This window comes from Solenopsis invicta, chromosome 5, assembly GCF_016802725.1.
Source record: "Solenopsis invicta isolate M01_SB chromosome 5, UNIL_Sinv_3.0, whole genome shotgun sequence".
Classification (NCBI taxonomy): domain Eukaryota; kingdom Metazoa; phylum Arthropoda; class Insecta; order Hymenoptera; family Formicidae; genus Solenopsis; species Solenopsis invicta.
The window spans coordinates 18,128,825-18,150,118 of NC_052668.1; the positions used below are offsets into that span (position 1 = coordinate 18,128,825).

Genomic DNA, 21,294 nt, shown 5'->3' on the forward strand with positions numbered 1-21,294 from the left:
ACACGGCGGAACTTTGTCTTCGGGCCCCCGAAAGACTTTACTCGATTATTATTCCGCTGTGCCGTATGCCATGCGGAAAAAAACATGATGTGAACACTTGGCTCTATCTCTCCGCTTCGAGTCACCGCTCTCGCGGTCGCGAAGTAAAGATACCGCGCCGTTAATTGATAAGGATTATCGTTGAGTAGCGAAAGCTAAGAGATACCGATCGCATCGCGACAGCAAAAATACCGATGAGCTTTGATTCTTGGCATGCCGCCGCTGCCGCAGCGGACGACGCGTTGTACTATGTCCGGGATAAGAACGCGGTCAAACGTTTCTCGATAAGGGACCGCCCGCTCGTCCGTTGAGTTGTGCACGTCTTCGCCGAGCGTGAGTAACCGCGAGCTATGCCTCCATGTGGCTCGGAAATTCTCCGCCATAAGGGAACCGCACACTCGCATTTGACAGGCATTTGCAGTGCCGGGATTTCGCGGTGAATATTTGCATACCGCCGAACAATGCTGAGAAACGTTAACCCGTGAACATTCGCGCTTTCGGCGATGCGCTGAGATAGATCATTTTCTCACGTGGTGATAAAATATGTATGAAGCATCTTATTATCTCGTAATTTCGTGCCACGTTAGCCACGTTACTTATGAATCACTGTTAAATGTTAAGTTCTTGCTAAATGTTTTTAAGATCGGTCGTTGCAGATAAAAATTGATAGAGAAGACATCGTTAGGTACAGAGATCGTTAATTGCCACGTTGCAAGTTTACTGATAAGATTTAATAATAGCTAACGATGGATATTTTATCGAATGACGTCTTGAGATAATTAATAAGCAAATTATTTCTAATTATTTGTTTATGTAAGCGAGATTGTATATTAGCATTACATTATACAAGATGCTTCGTAATTATTGTTATTTCTATTTAGTATTTTACATTACGAGTGTTAGAAAAATTAGAATTATTGTTCCGCATTGAGTTTTTCAAATTTTTAAGATTTAACTTTGATTTTTAATATTGCAATTTTTACGAGGTTTAATTAAAATGCTTAATTACACACCTAGAAAAGAGTTTCTTTGAGTAACAAAATATTTGACTCGAAAGAAATTTGTATATTAATATGGTTAAAAAAAAAGTTTCTTTGATTTGAAAAAAATTTTTGATTTCTTTCATTAGAATTAAAAAAGTATTATGGTTGTGCAAAACAAATTTTTTTTTAAATGAAAGAAGTATATTTTTAAAAGTAGAGCAACTAAATTATTTCTGTCAGTACTTTTTTTAATTAAATAATTTGCTTAAATTAAATAAATAATTTGAATAAATAATTTACCTTTAAAAAGACTAATAACGTCATTTCTTGAAATCGAATAAATTTTTATTTTTCTCAAACGTATTTTCACTTCAACTTATAAAACCAAGTTAAAGAAACGATTTTATTAATTTAAACATAAATTTTCTCCTGGGTGTACTAAAAAGATATACTCGCACATATTTTCGCCGATAAATTCGAACGAAGCTGCTTGTGCACGCATCATCTATGTGCATGCATAAATATTCAATTAACTCATCAATTACGCTTAAGTGAGAGAAAATCATGACACATGGAGAGAGAGAGGGACCGTGCCTGCTTTCGTTCGGCGGTATGCACCGCGCGTATGTCAGTCAGGACTTAATACAGACAATGATTCATCCGTCACGGTGGAGCCGCACCAAGTCGACTCGAGTTGAGTCGAGTTGTATCGAGCCGCGAGGCAGACCGGGTCGGCGGCTCCGGGAATGGTTCGAATCACGGCCGTATACGGGTGGAGTTGTCCCGTCGACGTATAATTATCGTAAGCTGGCATCGTTCTGTCGTGCCGTTTCCTGCCCACCGTTTCTCATTCCTCACTCTCGCTGCGCGCTTCTTTCGTCGGATAAAACGGGATCATCTCCGTGCAGAACTGACGGTTTTCAGAACTTCGATAGCGAGAGAGTTTTGACACTTGCGCAAAACGGTTTAGAATGAAAATCGTTGAATTTTTTTATTATTTTTAGTTATTGATTTATTGGTTAGAGTATTAATTTTTATAAACAGCATTAGCATTGCTGATGCCTCGCCTTTGAAATGTCACTCTAAAGATATAACTACTCAAATGTACATAAATGCAAATATCTATTTTGCACTTGAATAAAGCTATAATAATAATAACTTTCGAGAAGCTATTCAGGGACTATAAGTCTTGAAAAAATAACGTTCATGAAAAATTGTTTTGCTTAAAAAGACGTAGGAAAAATAATATTTCAGATTTAGCACCTTTTGTGAGTTCGTCAAATTTAGAAATGAATCTTTCTTTAGCTAAAATTGGCAATTGAGGGAGGTGTTGCAATAAAAAAAAAGCAAATGTGAGTTCTCATTGAATGAAGAATAATACGTACAAGCATCAAGCGCGCTCTGTGTGAATGGCGTTTTAATGATCGCGGCCTTCCACGTTGGCTCGCGTATCACGTGCACCTTTGTAACTCGACATAACGTTCTATTGTTGATACGTGCGATCGGGTGCAGGCGGCCTCTCTCAGTGCAACGAATAAGACTACAGGGTCAAGGTATTGCAAACTTATGCGTTCGCCAATTATTTGCTCAAGCCTCGCCTTCGCGACACGCGAGTTCAACTATCGAAAGACCTTTACATAGTAATATGCTTATTAATATTTACTTTTAGTTGCTAAATATTTAAGCTATTCGCGCCTCGAGATTTGCTGAAGAAAGATTGACTTTGGACCAACCGAAGAATATATAGCTGAGAAAACATTTAGTGGTTCGGGAGATTCTGCCGAGTTTGGGGAACTGAATTCATCGGCGCGTCTCGAAACCTCCTCGAAATGACCAATTTCGCGACATGGGGGGTACCATAAAAATAACGACGATATTTACGCGTTACGCGATTACCGGTTACCTGTATCGACCCACGGTCGGTTGGTTTCGCGCGCCCACGTTTGGTCTTGCGAGCCTGACCTTATTCGGAAACCCTCTTCTCGAGAGTGCCGTTCCCGATTTACCACCTCTCGCCCGGTGGTAGAGGTGGGGCTTTAGGGCAGGTGAGGTAGGTAGCGTTTAACTTTTTCGGGGCGCCGCCGCCACCGCTGCTGCCGCGCGACCAGCCGGTTCGATGCACGGGAGAGCCTGAAGAAAGGGTGCGTCATAGGGGGAGAAAAGAACGTTTTACAGCTGTTTTTAGCGTTCGTTCTCCATATCTCTGATCCACGGCACACATCCGCAGCGCTTACGTAACTGCAATACGTCGATATCACTGGCGCCGTTTGCATTCTCGGCTTTTTGTATTTGCTACTGCTTGTCGTGTTATACTTCAAAATCTTTAAGTAAATTGAAAAGTTCTGGATGCTGAGGCACACTGTTACTCATAAAATCAAGTAATTCTATATTTTAATTAATGAATAAGTGTAAGGAAAGAATATTATAATTATATCTTATTATATTTATATAATTTAGTAAGTTGCATAGTTAACTGTGTAGATTTATCGAACGTTTTGTATTTTTTTCGAAAAATTCATATTATGAAAGTTATTTTCTCTACAACCAATGTCTGTAACTGTTTTTTAATTGTTCTCTAACTGTATTCTGGTCAAAACGCAACAAACTGTACGAATCGCTGTTCGTAGATAGTAATTTCGTTGCTGTGGGACTTTGTACAGCATTCGCGGAATCACGTATACCGGAAGTGGACGATCTGCGCAAACCGAGGCCGAGAGAGTGGTGAGCGTAGTCCAACGATCCGCAATAACGAAGCCAATAAAATTTTTCCGCGCAAAATCTATTATTCGATCAAATGTTATTTAAATTAGTGTACGAGCCACGTTTTTATCGAAACAATAATTATGATAATCACACGTTACCGCCTTAATGTGTAACGATAAGACCAAGAACGAATCGCTGTAGTCAACGTACCGTGTCCTCCCACACGATTGAGCTAATTATATGTAAATCATTATTGTAATTACATCGATGCCTTGCTTTTTTGTGTTTTCTGCAGCACTGGAAATACGTCAAGGTATGTATTTTAGGATAGAAGGGGAAACGTGCAATATATTAATTCATCGTGATATTGACTCGGGATGAAACATTCTCTCTAAATTTTTTGGAGCAAATCTTACTTTTTTAGAGTGAAATCTCATTCTAAAGAATGAGATTCCACTTGAAAGAATTTAGAGAGTTATGTTGTTCATTTCTGAAATGAGCGTTATGCGAAATTAATTTTTCTGAATATAAATGACAAAATTGGAATAATGAGGATTGTTACCTCAATAATAATAACGACGATGTGTTAGTCTTTTGCGGTTATTATCCGCAACGACTCGCGCATTTCTCTTAAAGACTTCTTAACGCGTACATATTAATTACGAACGTAGTTCGCAACGGGCGGGATAATTACGTTCATTACCGTCGTAAAAACGTTCATCGTACCGTTACGTGTCCCATCTGTTATTCTTATTCTCCCGTGTGCCTCTTTGATGCTTTTATGACAAAGTGGCGTTCATGCCGAAATGGCACGTCAGGAATTACGGAGTCGCGTCACGCGACAGAACCAGACATACCGGGCAATAATGTTCTCGTCTTGCCCTTTACCGCATATTTGACCCTTCACTCGTGACTTCAGAAATGCGAGGGATTTCGACTGCCTTGCCACACGAGGCGACTAATCACAGTCAATGTGACGACATGCTCGCAATCAATCATATTGTGCAAGGCAATTGAACACTAATTACGAAGCAGTCTATCTACGGGAGCTAATTTTAGCGTCAGAAGATATTTCACGTGTGTAAAGACAGTGACTGTAATAGTTTTCGATATATTTCGACACTTTTACTTTTTTTTTTGAAATAATTTTATTAATCGATTTTATAAATTTTATAAATGCAATTTGTCTGTTATTAAAAACAGTAATAATAATTGTCTTATTTTACATATATTTCGGGTTTATCACGTGTTGCTTTTTTTTTTTTAATAAATTTTCCAAAGTTTGAACGTATTTGACTAGTTCAGATGAAAGAAGTTTGTGCGGAAATACTTTCAGTTATAGGATCTTAAAACTGCCGAAGTCGGTTGTTTATTATTTCTAAGTAAACGGAGTTTGCCAACAGTTGGCGAGCGGTTGTCCATCGTGGTTTGTTATTTTGCGACTTAATGGGAAGAGTATACAGATTGCAGTAACGCAATTGTTACGGTTTATTATTAACGAATTAATTTATTACACAAGATAGGAAAATAAGTTTGCGAACTACGTTCGGAAAAATTTGTTACGCTGCGATTAATAAAATATTTTAATATAGTTATATATTAAATGATATTTACATGCTATATAATGGTTGAATATTTATATAAGTGATTTCTTTAAGTTTCTACGACGTTTTAAAAATCTACGCTTATATATTTTGGTGCGACCTGGTTTTTATTAGGATTTTAAAGCCACCGCTTAAGTGCCATTTTTACAACGTCTTTTTATGGTGCACGCATTCACGGTTGAATCGTGTCAATGTTTATAGGATTTTACGACGATGGTTCTTTTACGACACGTATGATATAATCGTCGACTTTTTCGATAAATGGGCGTATCGCTATTAATCTTATTCACATACGATAGAGAAAGGAAGAAGAGTGTCGCAATGTCGTGAAATAGAACGCGTCGAAATCATCCTTTAAGACGCGTAGACGCGACTTGTTGCAATTAGTCACGGTTACGAAAGGCGGATGGGAGGCGGATCACGCGCTGTTCTGTCAATCGCTTGACATTTACTCACCTGGCTGTGCAGGACACGCGACGCACGCGAGAGTGCATGCGTGTGTGATGCACGCGAGTGCACACCCTCGCATGCAGGGGCGGATAATTCTTATTTAACAAATCTGTGTAGAAATTTTTATGAAATTCGATTAATTTGGAAAATATTTCAAGAGTTTTTAAAATACTTCAATTTTGCATCACAAAGATATTTTCAATTTGGAACAATTGATATATTGAAAATAAAGAATGTTACGATAAAAAAAGGAAACGCGTTCTTTTTAACATTCATACTCGATCGAACCCCTAAAAATTATTAGCTTCGAGCCCTTCGAAAAATTCATTATCCGCCTGTGACCACGCGAGCTCTCCTTACTAATCCACGGTGACGGTTCTCATCGCTATCTTTTTCAGACTTACACGTGCCTACACGTGTGCGTCCTTGTGAACAACCAACCATGCTGTTCCCCCACCGTAAGTTCATAGCTCTCATTCGTCATTTATCAGCCGCGACGACATGCATGATCAATCGCTTTGTTTACACTGTAGTCCCTCAGCCTCCGCAATGTTGCGAATTTAAGGAATTGCGTGCATCGCGCGAAAGGAATGCGGTGCATCGCGCTCGATCGTCGTCCCGATAACCGCGTGGAGGCGTACCTCTCGTAACGATCGTTTTTCCATGTTATTAACGCGTCATTGTCTGACTAACACCTGCGTGAGATGACGTACGTTCGCGGTGCATGCTCGAGTTGACCATTGGTCGACCGATATGGTAAACGAATGCGCCTGAGCCTAATGTATGTTTTTAAAACCGGTCTGTAAATCAGCATGTTTATTCGTGCGCGTAATCGGATTCGGATGTCGGGAAAACAACTGGGATTTCAGATGTCTCTCGATGATTTTGTACCGTTCCTGTTTAATTGCCGTCGCTCTTTTTTTTTGTTTTTTTTTTTGTTTTTGTACTAGCCGGATTGCCGCGACATGACGTATGCATCAGAATTGTAGAATTTCGAGCGCGATCCGCGAATGTCGCATGTCTTTATTACGTTACGCGCAAACAGCAGCTACAGATTCCGCTTACGATACTTGTGGCTTATGGCACGTTTGACTCACATCCACGCTTTCGCTATTTACATTATGCGTACTCTCGACATTCCTGCGGCTTCTTTTTCATTTTCTATTCATGGTAACTGCTTGAATACATCATAGCCGATGGACTATACCCTTATGCATTCTTATTTTTCCACTTGGCTCCCTGGATTTTTTTCTACGTCAGTCGTTTTGATGTTTTTTTTTTGCGTCGCCAGATGTGTACTCGACTCGATATGAAAAGCGGCAATTAACTCGCCCCTTTTGGAATTTGTTGCAGGCGAGCAGACATGTCGGGGACCTGTTCGAGGATCTACGCGACGGCCACAATCTCATCTCCTTGCTGGAAGTGCTCACCGGCGAGCCCTTTGTGAGTACTTGCCTTTCGCGATGCTCTCGGGGCGATCTTTCGAAATTTACTCTCCATTATTATGTCTTGAGAAAAAAAAGATATTGAAGACGTCCAACCAGTCATGTATTTTCTTAAAAGGTTAAATAAGTTCAATTTACTGCCAATTTATCTTCGTTTATCGCGAGTCTGTTTTCTGTTTTTTTGTGTGGGTGCTAAATTCGAGTTAGTTAACAAAACTTGCGATATAAAGACCAATAAACGTAAATTCGAATTCAAAAACACTCAATTTTTTCATCTCTAGTCCCAGCTGCTTCGAGAAGGCATTAAAGATATCTTTTAAATTGGCACATGATCGCTTTATTTATTGGCCTTTGTACCATTAGTTTTGTTGATTTTATATGAGCTGCTCAGTACTTGGTTGAGAACAGAGTGACTGAGTTCAGTTCTAGGGTTGGGCTCTGAGCGACAATTGGATGAAACAGCGCTAATTGTCCCCGATCGAACGTAATTAACGATAAACCGATCGCGTTTTCCAGCCGCGGGAGAGGGGACGAATGCGCTTTCACATGCTGCAGAACGTGCAGATGGCCCTCGATTTTTTACGATACAAGAAAATCAAGCTGGTCAACATCCGGGCGGAGGACATCGTGGACGGTAACCCGAAGCTCACGCTTGGCCTGATATGGACCATTATCTTACACTTCCAGGTAAGTGGCACGGCTATTTTGCGAGACGTGATGATAAACGCGATCCTCCGAGTTAACGATGAACCTCAAACGAGAGCCGTGGTTCGCCTTTCGAATCGACCGAGGCGTCAGCGGCACACGGCACCCCACGCGTTTATGTCGAATTTGCCAGTAGCGTGCGAGTACATACCGCAGTGTCGTAAATTTATACGTCGCGCAGCATACGCTGTGTTTTACGTGCTCCGTTTGGTATTCGGGGAGTCCCGGAAGTCGCGTACTCCTTTTCGACTTTCGGAGTCGACTTTTCCATGACGAAGATTGAATTACGGAACCATCATTGTCATGCTTGTCACATTCTCTCAGTTCCCTGTATTGCTTACTTTTTGACATTTAAGTTTCGACGAATTTAAATTTTGTTGGGATCTACGTGAAATTAGACAGGAGGGCAAGTCTTACATTTTTCTAAGTTTAAGAATTCAGTTTTTCGTTGAGACGGTGAGATTGATGAATTTTTTCTTCTTTGAACTGACGTTTTTAAAACATCAGTGTTCCAAGTTATTACTACCTTGTTACAATAATTGTCAGTTTTTTTCCAGCTTATTTTCTGATATTTAGTATCTATAGCACGGCTTGTATAACGCAAATGAAACGGCTGCAATGTCAGCATGATGGAAACCGCCCATCGCAATTTACTGTAATGTGTCCATCGGACTATACGATGCACCAGTCAGCTATGAAGCTCGATAGAAAGTGAAATATATGCAGAGCGTTCGAGAAAACACACTTTCTCATAATTTAGTTCTACTATCGAAAGATGTTTGATTACTTTTAATCAGTGAAATTGAACAGCTTTAAATAGGGTAACTCCGGTATACGCGCCGCACCTAGTAAAAAATTCATTTATCAAGTGAATTACTATATTTAAAGAAAATGAACTGTACCAAAAAAAATTAATTTATACTGTTTATTACTATAAAAGAATTAGAAATACGAAATATTAATTTTTTAATATTTGGAAAAAACTTGAAAAAATCCTTGCATTTTTGCCGTAAATCAAAAGGGGAATTTATGATCATGGAATAATCAAATTGGACGAAGAATATAAGGGCTAAATATTTTCGTATACTCCATTTTTTATTCTCTACACTTGGGTATCATGAAATAATTAATGAACCTTTTACACTTCCTATAGAGAGAGTAATCCTTTTACGTAAGTTTTAATACATCGCTGCGCCACTCAACATTGACAAATTGATTCAATTTATTATGGTTTCATCAATATTAAGAGTAAAAAAACATAAAAGCAGAGCGGTTGCAAGCAAGTTATCTCCACTCCTATTTTTCCTGATTTTTGCGGCATAAATCTCCGGGCGGAGTTATCCTACATTATATTTACATTAGACACGCGTATTGAGTCAGATCTTTGAAGAGAAGTTGAATTTCTTCAAAGTGCTTCTGAGCAATTTATTCTTCCTCTAAAATAGTCCGTTATTTCTGGCACCGTGATCTTAACTCTTACGCGGTAATGGGATATCAGGAATATCCATTAATCTTTTTACAATCGGCTGCAACGACACGTCGTCGCGACACGCGCGGCTGGCGTCACGTCGAAAGTATTTTGCATTTGTGTACTCATGCGCGTACCGTTTGACTAACGGAATACGTTGATTCTACTGGGCGCGGCAGTACTTTCGTCGTGTTGGAAATGACTACTTGGTCACTTTGGCCGCGGAGCGGAATATACGGTGGGAGAAGCGAGCTGGAAGTTTAAGCGAGCTTTTTCCTTTACGTTTTCACCAGCTCGGTATTATTCCGCGTCGCGCGATTTCGCAACGCGTGGCGGAGTGCCACGTCAGCCGGGAAACGTTGAAAGTTGCGTTTGAAGCTGTCCCTTTCGCGCGGCACTTGGAGCGGGCTTTGCATTCTTCCAATTATGAGACGGATAATTTGTTCGCAGAATTAATCGCTGATTTCGTAATCGAGCCTTTCTTCCGCCCAATTTACGTCGTCGCGCCGATGCCCACCGTAGCGCGGTAAATCCTTCGTGAAGGTGTTTTACGGCGCGCGCGCGGCGCAAACCGTTTCTCGGTCCGTTGCACTTCGTATCTCGTCGGCCAGTGGCCTGTGTCATAAAACTTGACAGGTTGACTATTATATAGAATGTCGATGAACTCGGACGACTTCCCGGTTCTAACAACGTGATATTTATACGCGTCGAGCTCCCGCTTTGCTGCGGGAGCTTTTGCGGAAAAGTCTCTCGTCGTCTTTCGTCGTCTCTCGTCGTCTCTCGTCTCTCTTCGATCTCGCGACTGGAAGATCTCGGCACGAATTCCGTCATTTCCGTCGGCGATGGACGTTCCATCGATTCCGTAATGCATAAAAGGGTCGAGCGTTTAAGCGACGCGATCAGCGTGCATTCTAATCAGGCGTCTCGCATACCGCGATAGGTCACATCTCGCCGGCGCGTTGTGTCCCGCGCTATTTTTAGAGCTCGTATATCTCTCGATGTAACGTTGTGGTAGGTGCCGGTAACGAATGTACATACGTATAGCTCGTACGGAATCACGTGCATTGCCAAAGAAAAGCGAAAGCGAGGACGTCGCGCCGCGGCCGACTCGCCTCGCGCTCAGACCAGTCGAGAGTTCCGCACGGCACGAAATCTGCTCAATCTAGAAGGACAGGGACACCTCGCACATGTTATTTAGCGTAAAGAGGTATAATTTATTAATTTCACTCAAGTCTACAAATCGGCCCCCGCCGCTTTGCGTTCGAAAGTCTCGATCGATATCTTAATCGTCCGCAGTTCACTTAGGCCCGTATTTATAGCTTCTGCTAAAGAACTTGACTCTGTAACTAACCTTGAGACATGATACGGCTTAATAAAGACATCTTGGAGAAGTTAACTTGATATTTGTTACATCATATTTGCATTTGCGATTTAACTTGAGGAAATTAGATGAAGTTTGTCTCGAGACAATCTGAGCTTTGTTTCTCGCGGTTTAAAATCGATTCTTCAGAAATCCTATTTTTATTTCGAAACTTTTTATTTTCGCAACGCTCGAACAAAATTAATTATTATTAATCGATGATAATTAATCCGCAAAACGAAGTACAGAATGTGGCAACGGATTATTGTTCAAAATATAAAAAGAATATTTGTGATTTCATTTTATGAATATTAAATTATTAAATATCGCGAGAGAAAAATAATTCCATTGCCTTGATGTTTGTTACTGCGGCATTGTGTTCACGCAAGGTCGCCGCGTTATCATTCGTTCAGTGAGATTCGAGTCGGTAGGTGGTAGTATCGCGGGTGGTAGTATCGCGAGTTGTTTCGCGTGTTTTCCGCGATCTAATTTACTTAACAAAATGGAACACGTCAGTAAATATTAATATTTGTTCTTATATTCTTAAATAAACCAGTTAATCTTTTCACAGAGCTTCTCTATTCATAACTTTATGTGATAATTAAAACAAGAGATATTCTGTTTAATAATTCTTCATTATAATGCAGTTTTCATTTAATAACGTGAGATAGGATATTACGGTGTATTCTACAAAACTTGCAAAATAAATTTTATTGAAATTTAATGCTAGATTTTACGTCCCGCTTTTTAGCACTTTTAGCTGTTGGTACTTTAATCAAAATGCAAATATTGAATCGTTTATATCTCGTGATATCAAACTTTATTTTGTACATCGCCTGTGACTCTTAACGACAGTTCGATATTGTTACACTGAGGAAAAAAATGTTAATTTAATTAAATTTGTGATTGTTGATTTAACTAAGCTTTTCAACTTGATTAGGTTTCTTCAATTTAAGTATTTGTGTATTTAAGTTGAATTAATTCAGTTCAAGCATTCGTATATTTAACTTAAATACATAAATGCTTGAATTGAACAAATTTGATTAAGCTGAAGGGTTTAGTCAGGTTAACTAATTTTTTTTCCTCAATATACATTGTGTTGGTGCGCAACTTTTTTCATATATATCTGCGTAACGATAGCGTTAAGAGTTACAAAATAGATGTTTTTTTTTATACAAAGTTAAGTAATAATTGTAAGTATAGGCTCTAGTTTCTCTACTGTTATTGAACGTAAACGACGAAGGAGGATATGCTACGATTGATGTCGATTGTCCGTATCTTCTGGCACGCGTGATATCGGCGAATCTCGGGATTCGCTTGCGCGATTCTCGAAACGCGGCTTCTATGTACTATATATTCATTCATGAATATTTCTTTTCATTGGTCTCGAACGCGCTGCGTTGTCGTGTCGCCCCATCGGACGTGCATACATATCAGCGAGAAAGAGAGAGATCGCACGCGCTTCTTTTTGAACAGTCGCAAAAAGTCGAGCGAAGGCGCGAACCGAGTAACGCGAGTTACGCGATCGTATAAAGACTGCTAGTGTTTGCTCCCCTCTGTGGCGTCTGCCGACAGCGCACAGGAAGATTTATATAGAAATTCCAGATGTAAATTTAAATTATGAGGAACGATCATTTGCATCTGCGATTCTTTATTTCTTCTAATTTGCGGCTTTCTTTAATTCATCTCCATAGTTTTCTCCCTCCTCATAATCGGTAAAATCGGAAAGATACAACGTGGATGATCAGTTCAGAATTTTGCGGTAATATTTCGTCTCTTTCGCGAATCGTTAAAAATATACCTCAGAAATGTACGGGTTTTTTGATAATCAGAGTTCAGTTCGTGACGAGCGTAAGAAGGGAAACTTTGACACTCGAGAAAGCACGCGAGGGTACATCGGTAAGAGACAGGGAATTTTTAGTTTGCATCGTTAGCGGCGTCGTTTCGGACAGATTCGTGCAGAGTTGATTAAGTATAACGAGTCGAACGTGTACTTAATATTAAGTATAAGACTTTTGTAGTTTAGCCCAGTCTAATAGTGAATTTTCTTCTTTTCTTTTGCGCCGCAGAGCTGGCGACGCAAGGTAAGTGTGTGCGACCGCTTTACACCCCTTAAATGACTGCCCGTCATCCTGCGCGAGGGTGCAGATGACATTTGGGAACCAAAGTGGTTACGCGTAAATGCAAAAGGTCTTATTGCAATCGGAAAATCGCAGCTGCATTATTTTCTTCTTTACCGACGAAACTTACTAAGACGATCGCTTCGTTAAACACAGATGGCTCGTACAGGTAGTTACACCTGTGGAATCGTAGCTCCCACACGGATGGCTGAGCCGCGCAGTCATTTGAACTTAGCCAATCCACAGATTTGAACGTAACACACTACAGATACTCATATACATTTATATATCATACACCCACATACGTGCGGTTTTAATGATGGTACAACAGACGTTTGAAGAAAATTGAAAAGGTTTAATTAATCTTAAGAAACAATAAGGAAAATGAGAATAGAAATAATGAAAATGAGAACAAGACTCGTACATATGTTTGATACAAATGGGGCGAGAAATAGCGAAAGTTATAACTCATTTTTTATTTATGTCCCTTAATTAAAAAAAAAGGAATTTTATGGAGCGAATGAATGAGAGCTCAGTTTTCCACTTGGTTCCCACCTGAATGCTCGCACTCGATCATAATTACTTTATTCATAAAGGATGGGAATAAAATTCACACTTATACTACGTATTCAAAATATTTGGAAATTATTTAATTATCTGTTTCACTTAAAAATTTACGTGAATTTTTTGTCTTAGTGAAATGCTCAATTCTTTGGGAGACTTCGTTCGCGAGGGCAGAAAATAAAAATCTTATTTATGTATCTATTCAAATTACTCTGTTGTGTCTGTTTCTAATTTTATTTAAATAATTCTATTTTATGTACACTTGAATATTGATATGTTTAAACGTATAAATATTAAATATTTAGAGAGGTATATTTTTGAATATGAATGATTTTAAGTTTCGAGAACAAAATATTTTTTGCCCTTTATTGTTCAGAATTTCTTTCTTAAACAGAGCGGTAAATATGTTTCATGATAAAATCGATTCAACGCAACTAACGACTGGTATTAGTTGCAACATTTCCTAATTAACGTTACGAAATATTCTTGCAACCAAGAAAAAAATGGAGACTTATTATGTTCACGTGATTTCTCCTTGGCCACGTGCCAATATCCTAGAACGTTTTTATCAGAGACAGATGTCGGGATAAACTTTGTATCATGAATATTAACGGCTCGCCTTGCTAATTTTCACATGCTCGTCTACGCTGCGACCTCCAATCTGCGCAGCGACACGTTTCGATGCAATATTGCTGTACGTAATTATGTGTATATAGCTAGGAAATTTTTATGAAGGAAACATTTAATTCAAAACATAATTCTTACGCAAGAATCCCGTGCATAGAATTGTGCTTATGTTTTTGTTTCGCAGCACACAAGCTGCGTAGGTGGAATCGGCGTTAAAACGATCGTTTTAAAAACATTGAATTACAATATTAAGCTCCGCAGGGTAAACGCGCGTTTCCAATCGAAGGTCTTTGTTAATTGTCGCCTCGAGGAATTTATAAATCTATAAGTCCGTCATAAATTTTCTCTTTTGTCACACACAAATCGTAATTTTATCATTAGATGTTACCCACTTTATTGCGTCTTGACAATATTATTCTTTTGTGCTTTATTAATGCACTTTGTCTAAAAATATATATTAATTGCTTTTTATTTTAGAAAAAATATAAAAATAACAATTATTAATTCACATTTATTCAACAATTATTTGATAAAGATTTTTATATTAAATTAATTTCTTTTAATTTTTTCTTTCAAGAATGAAAAAAGTTTATGATCAGAATAAAATTTGGTTGTCGCTTCGTTGCGCTCTTTTACGCGGCTTACGGACACGTCGAGTGATGACGCTATTACGAATGACATCACCTGCGCGAAACCATTGAGAGTCCGTCCGTAAGTACAGGTTTTGATACGTGCTGGTTACGAGTTTTCACTCTCTTTCGCACGGCGGCAAAGGGAAAGGCTCCTCGTCCGGAATCGTTGCCATTGATGGTTGCCGTTTTCGCAAAAACCGGCATTCGTCGTGACGCTGTTCAAACTTTTTATACCGATCAATCGTGCACGCTCGATTGACACGGCCTTTAATTGCATGCTACCTTGTCCCGACGTCGAGCGAGAAAGCTGGTGTTCAATACGCAGAAATAACATTAATGTTATATACCTTTTTTTAAGCCTTTTTTTAGGCGTACACCCACATACAATAGGTTTGTTTAAATTTAAATACCTCGCTTGCTTATTTATAAGCCTTTTCTATCATTATCGTCGGAGAGAAATTGCTCATTGTATTCGTTCGCTGTCACTTTCTTATTCCATTGTACGAAAGAGATACCCGTAAGCTCCGGTGGCGCGATATAACGTGTACGTTACAGCGGCCGGATTGTATTCCGTCTTTGCACCAAAGGCAACGAATTAGCGTACCCACGACGGCGGAAGCGCCACGACGGAGCGAATCAAGTAGCCTCGGGTGCGATGACTTCATATCCGCCTGGTGATCTGCGGCGTGCAGTTAGCTTAAACTCAGCGCCACGGGCTGTACCGTAATTATAATATCTGCACCGCGATTTAATTAACGCACTGGGTACATCGCAATGACTTGACGTGACTTAAAGAGAAATTAAATTCCTCAGCACAATTGGTACGTTACCAAAGAATTTCTATTTAATATATTTGATTGAGATAGAATACTTGGCGTACTTTTAACACGAGCCAATATGCTAATAAGAGACCATCTTCATTACAGCAATTTAATAGATCACGAACGTTAGGATGTTGTCTTGAAAGCACAATTTCATGATTTCACTTTCTTCTCTTGTGGCACACTAGCTTCGCTGCCTTTCATTTTCTCTCGGATCTTTTTCTTCCGAGGACTCGTCAGCGGCCATCGGCCTGTTTCTTTAAGTGCCGGCACGCGTATGAATTCGCAATGAAGGCACGATTGTGCGCCATATCGGTCGGAATCGTCCGTGCACTTCACCGTCTGAGAATTCCTATTCTGGCTCCCACATTTGTTTTTAATCGTCCTGACTGAACTGTCAAATGATTGATAATAACCGAATACCCCTAGAAGTCCGACGTAAATAATTTATGTCCATTTTCACCAATGTAGTTTAACTTTGATCTTAATTCAATTTACTCTATCCTTTTCCAATTTTTAGAACCAAAGAAAGATAAAGAGTAAGTTAAACTGAAATCAAAGTTAATCTGCGTTGGCGGAAATAGGCATTAGCTTAGAACATATATTACTAAGGGCATTAGCATAGTATTTTCACGATCTAATTTACTAGCAATTTATATGTCGCGTATCTTGAAACGACAGATACAGGGCACACTTCGCAGGAAGGCAGGAAAAGAATAAAGAATCGTATAAGTGGGTCGCTTTTTCTTCCCGTCGTTTATACTCGTCGTTCAAATGTTTTTGTTTCATTCTGTAGCAGACGATACGATCGCGATTCATTCCCGAAAATGACGGAATCGTCGGCGATCGAGCTGGACGATAATCGTAGAATCTCGCGTGCGTATCTCGTTAACGAGGAAGTAAATTATCGTGGAAGTCGTTTTTTTTTATCGGCGGCGGTTACGACATCGATTTTCCATCATTCTATTATCTAGATCGCCCTCGGACAAGCGTAAAAGGATCGTGCTACCACGTAATTATCTCATTCGGATCGACGTTACCACGTTTGGTCCACGAGAATCAAAAGCGTATCGATGCTCGTTTCTATGCCGATTTACGATCAACGTTGCGTGACATTTCAGCTCGCAAACAGCTTATTAACATGAAGACCTCGCTCGTTACATTCCTAAATATTTATCGATACTGGACTCGGAATAGACGTCCCAAACCGTACCCACGCCTTTCCACTAACGAGGAGATTGTTTATTCGTTAGAAGTCCTACGTGTACCATTAATGCAGCTGATGCAAATGATATCTCATGCGTTTCGTAGGAGCAAATTCTGTTTCCGCATATCTCTGGAATAATTGCTTATTCTATATAGAAATTAATATAAACTGGCGTTTTAATTTTCTGGAATTTTCCTCTGAGAGCATGCTATATTTTGAAAAAAAAAAAAAAAAAAAAATTGCAGAATCCAGTGCATTTATCTCTTTTATCAAATTAAAACATGGATCTATACAGAGCTACAAATTACATTAATAATTATCATCTTTTAATTCGGATACGAAAAAAACAGTTTTACTATCTAAAAATTTAGGTAGATACAGATCAGAAAATAATTTTAAGTTGAACTATCAAAATAATTATGTGAGAGGTTCAAGCATGATGATCTGATGCAAAAAGTTTTGATAGTCCAGCAATATCAACTTTAAACATCCAATATAAATTTTGTAAAGACGTAACAAATATTTTCAGGTCTGTATTTCATCGAAATTGTCCTTTACAGTACAGCATTTGATGTTGTGTTCTCGTGTTGTTTCTTACGAATTTCGTATGTTCTTATCGTTATCGTTACGGCGCTTATCATCTTGTCGTGGCGCCCATCATTTTCGCTTGGAAAGTGAAACACGAGTGACGTTGGTGACGTCACTGAGAACCCTGCGATTGCTCCGTTTCCTTTTTAGGCCCGTCCGAGGAATGTCGGTCTTTACCAAGGTTGCGTGCCCGATCACAGCGCGACCTTGATATCTGGATAACCATACGCCACCGCTCACGCGTGAATTATGCACGGTACCGTTCGAGACCCTGACGAGCGGAATGTCGTGGGACGCGTTAAGATATGGGTATTTGTGCATTATACGTGTATTCCCGCGTGCACAATCTCGTGCCGGCGGCGGAACGCAAAATCTCTAGAAAAGGAAAAGGAGGAAGGACACGCGGCGACGATGACGACGATGACGTCCGGAGGAGGAGGAGAAGGAAGAAGAAGCCTCGCGGGGTCCCCAGTGATCGTAATACCAGGGCCCCACCGGCGCGCGAACTCGATCGATCCAAGGACGCATGCGCGATCGATTTCGATCACGGCTCGCGATGTACAGCGGAGCGCATCAGTGCTCTACTCCGTAACTCCCTCCTTTCGCCTCTTCGAGGACACGTGCACATTGACGAGACATTCTTCGAAGTTTTCGAAAATGTCTGATAATAAAACCGAAAAAATTTTATAGATAAGCAAATGTCAAAAAGCAATTCTTCTGCAGCAATTTAATATGAGAATCTAATGAATAACAGATGCAAACGTAGATAAGATTTTGTTTTTTTCTGAATTGGTGGGTAAGAGAGGAAAAGAGAAGGAGGGAATCGTAGACGCGTCGTTAAAGCATCACACCGTACATAGCGGCGCGTCGCGATGAGGTGCGGTGAAGCGCACGGTAACGCCAGGTGGGTGGTTGATGAACGGTAGGAGGGAGAACGCAAGTGCAAGAGGAGGGGAAACGTCTCTCACCTGTGCGCATTTCGTTGGCCTACTCTCGCCACGACGGCCGGATGCTACGCGGCGATCGTCCGGCGATCGTGTCGCGCATAGTTGCTCGTCCGTCGTCAGTTAAATCACTATTCTCGATCGTCGCCGTCGTCGTTGTTGTCGTCTTTACTCTCATTAGTGCTCGTGATTTCGTCGCACGCGGTCGGCTCGGGCTGTCTGTTCGCGACGCGGAGAGAATCTAGGAAACATCGTCCCGTCAATCGTCGCGATGGTGACCGCGACGTCGTCGTCGTCGTCGTCGTCGAGTGCGTGTTGACAAGCGCTTGCTAGCTGTCACATCGTCGCCGCACGCTCTTTGCCGCAAATGCATTCTCGCGCAAATGCTCTCTCGCACCCAACGGCTCGCCGTGCAATAGTCTTCTCTAACTGCAGCGCGTAGTTCCGCTTCGCGGCGACCGGCGTCTGGCTCTGGTTAACGTGCCGGCGTGAACGAGCTACAGTTAGCGCGGTGTTTCACTTCGCCGGGGCTTACCGGCGAGGCACCATTTAAGAAGCCAGCGCAGCTGCGGATAGATTTTCACGACAGTCGAATGGCCCGGATGGATAGATCCAGATGTTCTGGCTGACTTAATGGAGAGTACAGCGTTGAAAACACGTCAATTGTAGCTCGGATCTTTCGGTACCGTTCAGACAGATGACTGTATCGATCTTTCCTCAGTCTCAAAACGAAACGTCAAAATGAATCAATTTTCATTCCTGTCGCGCGCTCAATTTACTGTTCAATTTTCATCTCATGTCAACACTTGAATCTCGAACGTTGAACCTCGTGGTTACATTGAACAAACAAATTCTAAATCACGTGAATTGTACTTGGAATTAAATACACGATGAAAATATACGAGTTCATGATTTCGTTATTATCATACTAAACATTGTCACGCGTGATGTTTACATTGAACGCAAGTTCTCGCGCTGGGCAAATACGAGCAAGTCAGGCGGTTTCATTTGATTAAGCGTGCGCAGCGAACGCGGATTGAATACGCGAAACGCGGCAAGCCGTTGTGGTATTTTCGAGAAGAATACGAGCAGAGCGAGCTGTTTGTTGTGCGGCGACGCAGTGTATGTGAGCGTGTGTGCCACGTATGTAAATGAACAAACGTTGCAGCACGCGGACGAGTCGCGGTTTGAACGTTCGATCGGAGAGTGACCTCCGCGGGCAACGAGCGGAAAGGAGGAACAGGCGATACGCGCCTCGTGTTCCAGAAAAATGTCGCTCTATCGGTTCAGCAAGGGGGGCAGGCTGTTCGTGCAAGGCACGAGGGAAGACGACGATCGTGATGGCGTTTCACCTAGCCCAACGGGATCGCGGTCTGCCGACGATCTGCAAGCTGTATACACGAAACGCCGATTGTCGACCGAGGTCTTAGGTAGTAAATCGAAATCGAGGAGATAGCGGGGAAAGGATTCGCACTGACGATCGCGCCGTGATCCGTGAACGCCCGGGGTCGTCAGGAGAGAGAGAGTGGTCCGCTTTGACGGTTCCACGAGGTAGAGAAGTTGACACGTTGACTGCCGGGGAATTTTGCGATGATTTTGCGAGTACTAATTACTAATTAGCTGGAAACTTATCTCTTCGGGGGAGATCGCGATCTTCAGTTTAATTGGTCTTTACGAAGACAATGAGAAATTGCGAAACGCGTCTCCCACGTCTTCACGTAACACTTGCCTCGGAGATAAGAAAATATTCAAACAGTCTTACGTAATAGATATAACCCATGACCTAAGAAATTTACACAAATTGTAATTACGCGCTGCCGATTTTGAGTTGCATTGGTGCGCCGGTGTTGCTGGCATCAATAGCCAACGGTTTCCCTCCGAGTGTTTCTCCGGCGCTGGTTGTCCTTTCTCAGCGAGGTATAATAAACCGTTGCGTCATCGTGACTTAAAGAGACTCTTCCACCTCACTCGTACTAAATTCAGTTGCAGTTTGCCATATTCTGCGAAGTTAAATGGCTAATGTTTCCTTGTTGGTAGTTGAGACACGCGTGTAAAGACAATGTTACGTCTTGGCGCGCTCACAGAGAAAACGGCAATTAGATGTGAACGTTCGCGGCGAATAGCTCGAACAGCGCGGTTTTCAAATCAGCGTATCGTCAGACGAATCCTTTTCCGAGTTCGATAACACGGAACCGTTGCTCGGATCAACGGTTTCTCTCTCTTTCTCTCTCTCTCTCTCGATCGACGTTCTGTATCGCTCGGTCGCGCTGCCTCAGGTTCGTCGATCGAATCGACGAAAACGTCGAGACGCGGTGAGAACGGCACGAAGCGCATCGTCACTCGCATCGTCCGCAAGACCACGACTTTGACGCGCGGCGAGGAGCGTAGTGTTGCCGAGGACCTTACGAAACGCGCCCAGCCTAGGTATCTGCAGGACGCTAGTTCGACGACGACCGTAACCCGGCACGTCCCGACGAAACCGAAAACAGTGCGGGTAAGAAAAAAAAAAAAATGCGCGAAAAATTGCAGGATAATTCCATCGCTAACATGTATTAAAAGAAGGTTAATATTGCGAATTGACTAATTGACAGATTGAGCTTATTTATCTTGGAAGATTGGCGTATGTATTCATAGCTGAAAATAAGCCAAGTATGGTGACGAACATTTCACAAGTGGGAGAAACATTTGCTTTGTTAAAACTCGTCGGGGGAGCGTTTGACTTAAACGCTTATCCGAAAGAAGCGCTTTCTCTCTCTCTTTCTCTCTCCCATCACAACGGATGCATCGCCTTAATTAGGATTAGAGCGGATACGATACGCTCGCTTCGGTCTCGCAGTCCGCTAGCTCTATTACCGTTCCACTTAATCCGCTATTTCGCCCCTGCAATTAATCCGCGAAGGAGATAGTATTTTTCTTGCGTTGCAGTCAAGCTGCGTGTACTGTCGCGTTAACCGGCGACACGAGAGAATGAAACTCGAAGGCGAAAAAGCGGTTTGTACTTATTTGTCGATACCGCTTTCGACGTTACTCAATC

The 21,294-nt window shown here is 41.2% G+C and overlaps 1 protein-coding gene across 49 annotated transcripts in view; it reads left to right on the top strand.

Moving 5' to 3' along the window:
• The window catches only part of LOC105205754 (microtubule-actin cross-linking factor 1), a 108,565-nt gene that overhangs the window by 34,908 nt on the left and 52,363 nt on the right, over positions 1-21,294 (top strand). For 30 of the 49 annotated variants that reach the window (XR_005574815.1, XR_005574816.1, XM_039449402.1 and 27 more), the window contains 5 exons: positions 4,021-4,038; positions 6,178-6,237; positions 7,133-7,222; positions 7,741-7,911; positions 12,827-12,841. Coding sequence is in view for 47 of the 49 variants with exons in the window: in XM_039449402.1 (XP_039305336.1) it covers positions 4,021-4,038; positions 6,178-6,237; positions 7,133-7,222; positions 7,741-7,911; positions 12,827-12,841 (354 nt within the window). In the remaining 2 variants the exon portion in view is untranslated. Of the gene's footprint in view, positions 1-4,020; positions 4,039-6,177; positions 6,238-7,132; positions 7,223-7,740; positions 7,912-12,826; positions 12,842-18,303; positions 18,569-19,428; positions 19,691-20,536; positions 20,755-21,294 lie in introns of those variants that run through there. The other 19 variants (XM_039449432.1, XM_039449443.1, XM_039449441.1 and 16 more) reach the window with 7 other exon arrangements.